A 7,377-nucleotide genomic window follows, 5' to 3' on the forward strand; every position below is an offset into this window, starting at 1 on the left:
AAGTCCATTGCCACAGGGTTGGAAATATATTTTAAATTGAATTAAATTAAATTATAATAAGACATGGTTGGTATCATTCATATGGCTACCCGTCCAATCTACTCGGGATGAACCGCTATCATCTACACTATATCCTAACCACAGCCAGCTACTAATGTAAGCGAATACAGAGAGCGCAGAATAAATGATTGATACTTTGCGCACAACAAATGTATACAGTTGCAATTTGCTAGTTATACTTTCTTTCTTTGTTTCCATGTCTTTTATTTTGGCAGAAAAAAAGTAATTTTCTACGTGAATATAGCACAAAGCATCGTACCTCGCATCTCTGAATGTTGTCTACCAAATCACAGTGCACGTTGACTAAGATGGCGAGTAGTACCTACCTGCTGTGCGTCAGAAGGCGGGCTCTGTCTTTTACATGCCGTTACTTGATAGATACTAGTGCAGCGGTGCAGCTTCTTACCCGCCACCAAGTCGTCAACTGGTACCCCCGATAGTAGTGCTTGCTACCGCTCCAGTACCTGCAATTCTGCGGTACCTCTCGCCCACCGCCGCGCGCACAGACGGCCGCTCGCCGTGGCGTTTCTCCGTGTTCCGCTGAATCCTGGGATTTCTGCAACTCTCTGTCTCATCCATCCTCTTCGATACATTCATTCTCCTGCATCTGGAATCCCCCGCTTCTTGCCGCAGATTCGATCAAGGCATTGATTGCTTACGATACCCCAGCATCTTCCAGCCTAACAGACGCTCGACCTGTGCTGCCACCAAAGGGCGAGATCCGCTCGATAACAACTGATAGAGGGGCGGAGACTTTGCACGGCACCCGCCACAAGGCTGTCTGACTTTCCTCAACTCGCCTCGCTCAACAACATTTCCTCAACAGCCCAAGCCCATGGTTTCTCCAGGCTCCCTCCTTCGATAACTTCCCCATCGTGGGCGTCTCTTTTATTTCTTTCCCTCGCAGCCTCCTGAGAGCACAGCACCTCTGCTGCGTCAATCATGGAGGACGCCGCGTCTACAACTCTTTTGGAGGAGGCCAGGCCCGCGGCCCAACAACATCGATACGACGATTTTCTCAACACCGCCGCAATCGATACCGCGCCTGCGATATGCCGAATATGTCGTGGAGAAGGCACGCCGGCTGAGCCGCTCTTCTATCCATGCAAATGCAGCGGCAGCATCAAGTACGTCCACCAGGACTGCTTGATGGAATGGCTCTCGCACTCGCAGAAGAAGTACTGCGAGCTGTGCAAAACACCCTTCCGCTTCACCAAGCTGTACGCTCCAGACATGCCGCAGTCGCTGCCCGTACACATCTTTCTCGAGCACATGGCCAAATATATGTTCCGCAACCTGCTGGTATGGCTGCGGGCAGCCGTGGCCATTAGTGTATGGGTGTTTTGGCTTCCCTACTTCATGAGGGCTGTTTGGTCCTTCATGTTCTGGATTAGCGATGAAGGTCTGGGCGGTTCCATAATATCGCGGATCAACGAGACCAACAACACCATGTCGGAAATCCCCTCCTCTATTTTGGCCATTGGAACATGTCCTGCTAGCCCCCTGCTTGCAACCGCCACCACTTCTGCGGCCGAAGTCGAAGCCGTGGTAGGTCAGCTAGAGGGCAAAGATGTTTCAGATTACTTTGTGCGATTCTTACTCAATTCATTCACCTCTCCATTGTTGGCCTCTGACGGCGAGCTGGGATACGCAGCAAATGCGTCTGTACCATTAAACAACGGCAGTCAATTCGCCCCCACTCTCCTCAGCAACGTTGGAGTTCTTGGTAACCTTACTCGGAATGCAAGCCTTAACCGAGCCATCGTATCTGTACTGGAAGGGCAAATTATTACGATTCTAGTAATCATCTCTTTCATTCTCATCATCTTGGTTAGAGACTATGTTGTCCAGCAACAGCCGGAAATCAACATGCGGGCTGCCTTTGCTGCCCCTGAAAACGACATCCAGATCCAGGTTCCTGAACCAGCCGAGATTATTCAGCCAGAGAACTTGCCGCCAGCAAATTTACATCCCACAGACTCAGACGATGAAACTTTGGAAGACAGCGATCAAGTTGGTGATCAAGACTGGCAACGGCTGCAACCAGGACGACTCGCGCCAGCTGGTGAGCAAGCATTGACTCCCGACTCTTCAAACCACTCGACGCCCGATCACGATTCTTTCCCGACTTCCAGCACGAATACCTCCTTACAAAATGACCAACTAAACTCTCATGCACGCGAAGATGCCGATGAAGGCGACGCCGCAGAGGAGCCGACCACTCTCGACGAATATCTGCGAATTTATCGCCGCGCCAATGGCGACTTACAAGACACGCTACGAATCATCGAAGAAGAAGGGCTGCAAGAAAAACTTAAATACTGGGTTGAATTTACTCGGCGGTCTACTTCTACTATAGAAAATACGAGTCGTGTCGTCTCGAATGAGCCTGCCACGGAAGAGGTAGACCAAGAACACTCCGAGCACGAGATTGACTCGGACCACGACACGCTGCAGTCTCCATCTAACTGGAAAGGAAAGGAGCCTTGGTCTCCGACGCAGGCAGATCTCGATTTCTCAGGGCCTTCAGATGCACCTGAGGACGATCTCTTTGGCTCTACCTCAAGACCACGCTCAAAGTCAGATGGCCTTCAAGGGCAGTTTTCGGCTAACCCACTGGCGAATAATTCATGGTCTTTTGATGCACTTCCCGTAGATGACAAGCCCGACGAACCCTCTCAGACCCTCCCTGCTATTGAAGAACAATTTGTACAAGATTATACTGGCGGCGAGCCCTCGGGAGAGTCCTCAGGCCCGTCCGGAGAACCTGATGACGAAGACGACAGCCATCTGAGCCGAGAAGCCTATAGGCGCCTCCCAGAAGTAGATACATATCAACGCCACCCTCCAAGAGAAATTCAGCAACCCCTCCCGGATCTGAATGAGAGAGAACAGCGCTTGGATGCCGGGATCGAAGCACAGCCGCCTCATGCCAACGGTGCTGCTGAGGAGGCAGCCGTCAATGGCGGTGATGCTCCCGCGGCTGGCTTCGCTGAGAAGGTTGCTGATTTCATGTGGGGCAACGTGGACGACTTGGATCCTCCAGTTCCTCGCGCTCTTATAGTTGCCGCTCATCGAGCAGCTTTGGACGATGTGGCTGCCGAGGAAGCGATCGAGCGAGCGGTTGGGCAAGGGCCCGCCGCCGGCAACAATGATCGAGAGGATCTATGGGTTGACGTCCCAGCAGAGCCTAACGGTGACGACGACGAAGGCATCGCTGCCGACGACAACGCAGCCCCCTTGGACCCTGAAGCAATCGAGGACATGGAAGACTTTGAAGGAGTTATGGAGTTGATCGGCATGCGTGGGCCCATTGCAGGTCTTTTCCAGAATGCCATATTTTGTGCCGTCCTCGTGTCTGTCACCATCTTTGCTTGCATCTTTATCCCCTACAACATCGGCCGTGTATCTGTCTGGCTTCTTGCAAGCCCCATGCGGGTTGTGCGCCTCCTATTCGAGCTCTCGAAATTGCTGCAGGATGCTACGTTCCTGGTTGGTGGATTGGGTTCCTGGTGCGCCCTCAATTTTGTCGACCTCTTCGCGGCCGTCATGGGTGGCTCCGTCAAGGCCCATATCGTTTCAGCCAGGAAAATGTCCTGGGGGCTGTGGACTGGTGCCGCCAGCAGAATCTGCACATTCCTCTTCAAAGACTTCTTCCCCATGTCAGCAACGGAAATTCATAACTTTTCTGCAGTCAGCCACGATGCGCTCAACATTGTCAAGGGCAATGTCGTGTCCGTGTTTTCCAACATCAGCAGTAGTCTGACTACAGCGAATGCGGTTGGCTTTGACAAGATTATGGCTACTACAATGACTCTGCTCAGCTCCACCTCTGAGACGGCCATCAAAGTCTCGTCTCTCCTTACAAAGCCCAGTTCGTGGGTTATTGACCTGAGCTTAGCTGAAGAATGGCCCGCTCTAGATCCGCAGTTGACGTATTGGTCTAGCCTGGACAGATTTTGGGCCATCCTAGCTGGCTACACCACCATGTTCTTGATCGGTGCTCTGTATCTGAAGAAGGGCAGCCCATTTTCGAGGAACGCAATAGTACATGCGTGGGAAACCGGGGTTATCGAATCGCTCCAGCAGGCCAGCGGAATCATGAAAGTGATCCTCATCATCAGTATCGAGATGCTCGTCTTTCCTCTTTACTGTGGCCTGCTTCTCGATGCGGCCCTACTGCCACTCTTTGAAGACACTACGTTTACGAGCAGGATTATCTTCACTTGCAAGTATCCGATGACGTCGGTATTTGTACACTGGTTCGTGGGCACTGGCTACATGTTTCACTTCGCTCTTTTCGTCTCCATGTGTAGGAAGATAATGCGGCCAGGCGTTTTGTGTGAGTTCTAATTGCCTTCCCCCCTCCATATTCTATTACAGACATGTTATCTAACAGTTCTTGATATCACAGACTTCATTAGAGATCCTGATGACCCCGAGTTCCACCCGGTGCGTGACGTACTTGAGCGAAATCTCACCACGCAACTTAGAAAGATCCTATTCTCTGCTTTTGTATACGGAGCCCTGGTAATCGTGTGTCTTGGTGGCATCGTGTGGGGTCTGGCATTCGCCATGCCGAGCGCGCTTCCAATCCACTACTCCTCAAACGAGCCGGTATTAGAATTCCCAGTCGACTTGCTCTTCTACAACTTCCTCATGCCACTTGCTGTCAAGTTCTTCAAGCCCAGCGATGCGCTGCATACCATGTACACGTGGTGGTTCCGCAGATGTGCACGGGCTCTGAGACTCTCGTACTTTCTCTTTGGCGAGAGGAGGGTCGACGAAGAAGGTGTTTTACGTCTCCCAGCTGAAACTCCAGGTGGCAGAATTCCCCATATGGGATACCTCCTCGAGCTTGCGGAAGATGGGAAAGCTATTGTTCCAAAGACATGGCGCGATACCTTTGAGGGCGGTGACTTGAAGCCAACTACACACATGAGTTCCAGCGAGCGGAAAGCTTGTCGCCATAAGAAAGCTCACCTTGTCGAGTCTCATCAGATTGTCAAGGACGGCAAATTTATCCGAGCTCCAGCATCTGATCGCATCAAGATCCCAAAGGGTCAGCAAGTGTTCCTAACTGTGAGCGAGCGCAACCACCGGAAAGATGGCCGTATGGACGACGATATATATTCATCAGAGCAGTACCTGCAGGTCTATATACCTCCAAATTTCCGCACAAGGATTTTCACATTCATCCTCTTGATCTGGCTCTTTGCCTCTGTCACCGGCGTTGGGTTCACCATCATACCGTTGGTGCTTGGCAGAAAAATATTCAAAGAGCTGATACCAGACTACATTAGAACGAACGACATTTACGCTTTCAGCATTGGAGTCTTCTTGCTCGGCTCTGTTGCATACGCCATAGCCCGCCAGCATACCATACGGAAAAAGATTGGAAAGTGGGTTCGCGAAGCAGAACGCGATATACTCGAGGGCGTGATTGCTGGACGAATGGCACGCATTGCTATCCACACGGCTAAGCTCTTTTACGCATATACCGTTCTACTCGTGGTGTTCCCCCTACTTACCTCTGCGCTGATGGAGCTGTACGTGGCCATCCCGCTGCATACATACATGCATCCCCCAACAGCAGCTTCGACTTTGAAAGATGAGGGAGCCAACCGTCACACGGTTCGTGTTATCCAGTCTTGGGTTTTGGGGCTACTCTACCTCAAGCTGGGGAGCCGGATGATTACAACGCTATTCCCAGATAGCCGGGCCTCAGCGGCCGTCCGAAACATTATACGCCGTCGATGGTGGCTACGGCCCAACGTGCGCCTCCTTACCCGAGGTTTTGTCATTCCAGGCTTGCTGATATCTTGTGTGGCCATCTTCGGGCCACCATGGGTAGCTGGATTTATCATCAAGCACACCGGCCTTGCTGGAGGCTCTGCTTCGGAAGATGCTGCCGCTGCTGTGACAGCGACTGTGATTTACAGGCAGTCATATCCTATTGCAGCGTGTGCCGCCATACTCGCCAAGCATGCCGTCGGATTTGTTAAAGTGATGAACCGGTGGACAGCGAGCGTCCGGGATGAGGCGTATCTGATTGGAGAGCGTCTGCATAACTTTGGGTCCAGGACAACGAGCACTAAGAAGACAAAGGTTAAGGCTCGACGGGTAAATGCTTAGAAGAGAAGATGTTTGGCCACTTGAAGCAGGCCGGACGAGTTGGGCTTCAAATGACTATGAATTTTATGACAAGGGACCTGTTCAAAAGGGTGGTAACTTTAGTATATGTAGCTTGGGCACCCAAGCAGGTAGACATGAGGCTATTAGATGATGTCCCTCCCTTGGGCAGTGGTCCAGCCTGCGACTACTGCCTAAACGGATGGAAGTGACGGTTTAACGAGTTTTGTTTTATTTTAGTATAAAATAGAGCGAGAATGAAATAGCGAATCAATACGTTTTTGTTTTAGTGCAGTGTAGTTTACTTTGGTTGATAATGGCATTGTGTCCGAGACAGCTGAGGCATAAACCATTGTAGATCTTACCCTGGACTAAGGCGCAAACGATTTTTTTTTTTTTTTTTTTCAACAAATTACTAGTGAGAGGCGACTTTAATTTATCACAAAGGCCCCTAAAGAATACAAGAGAAGACTAGCATTAAAGTCTTGACAATAGCGCGTGGCTGTCAACATTTTGCACGTCACGGGCTGCTGTCAGCTGAAGCCATCCACGATAATAATTAGGCCTCAATTCTGCTCACACGTTCCGACCTCTTGGCCACAAACCAGGCCCTACGCACGTCGCTATGGAGCCTCCCCAGAGACGATCTGACGCACGGAGAATGCACCCGAGCATCATTCCCTACATGCCAATAATTACCTGCATTTTTGTGCATGCGCCGCTCCAATCAGACGCTGCGAGCGTCGAGCTGCTGCGTCTCGTGGCCCAGCGGCTGCATGCATAATATGCGTGGATGCGCTGGCAAAAGGAGCAAAGCCCACTATTTTTCTTCTTTTCGTCCTGAATTCAGGGCACCGCGCACTGGCTGCTCTGCTGCTCTCCAGAATGCACCCCGAAAGAACGGAGCCCATGACGCTGGCAGCGGTGACCTGCAGTGGTTCTTAGTGGTCGGTGGCGGCGCGCCACGTGACCCACAGGGGGATCATCCCGCTGAGCTCGCCGCGATAGCGCTGTGCGATGCAGCATTACAGCGCCCGAGCCAGCAGTGGTCACAGCTGCCAGCCCGTGTTGCCCATGGCTGCCAGGTCCGCCTAGGCCGCAAACAGCATAGCGCTCGCCATTTCTGATGCAGCCCCAAGGAGAGTGTCGCATCAACATTGTCACGGGCCAAAACATGCAACTTGC

The 7,377-nt window shown here is 51.6% G+C and overlaps 1 protein-coding gene across 1 annotated transcript; it reads left to right on the forward strand.

The window, feature by feature from the left end:
• The first annotated feature begins 611 nt into the window (after nt 1-611).
• Nucleotides 612-6,577, forward strand: GGI43DRAFT_394937 (E3 ubiquitin-protein ligase SSM4). The gene is made up of 2 exons (XM_083204819.1): nt 612-4,402; nt 4,475-6,577. Exons 1-2 carry the CDS (start codon nt 1,003-1,005, stop codon nt 6,193-6,195), a joined length of 5,121 nt encoding a protein of 1,706 aa, XP_083065550.1. The 5' UTR covers nt 612-1,002; the 3' UTR covers nt 6,196-6,577.
• Nucleotides 6,578-7,377: the final 800 nt, after the last annotated feature.

Source organism: Trichoderma evansii, assembly GCF_050947405.1.
Source record: "Trichoderma evansii strain SZMC 28006 chromosome Unknown GGI43scaffold_2, whole genome shotgun sequence".
Classification (NCBI taxonomy): Eukaryota; Fungi; Ascomycota; class Sordariomycetes; order Hypocreales; family Hypocreaceae; genus Trichoderma; species Trichoderma evansii.

Coding starts and splice junctions, on each gene's coding strand:
- GGI43DRAFT_394937 (XM_083204819.1), top strand. CDS start 1,003: ATGGAGGACGCCGCGTCTACAACTCTTTTGGAGGAGGCCAGGCCCGCG. Junction 4,403..4,474: donor AATGCGGCCAGGCGTTTTGT/GTGAGTTCTAAT, acceptor TTGATATCACAG/ACTTCATTAGAGATCCTGAT.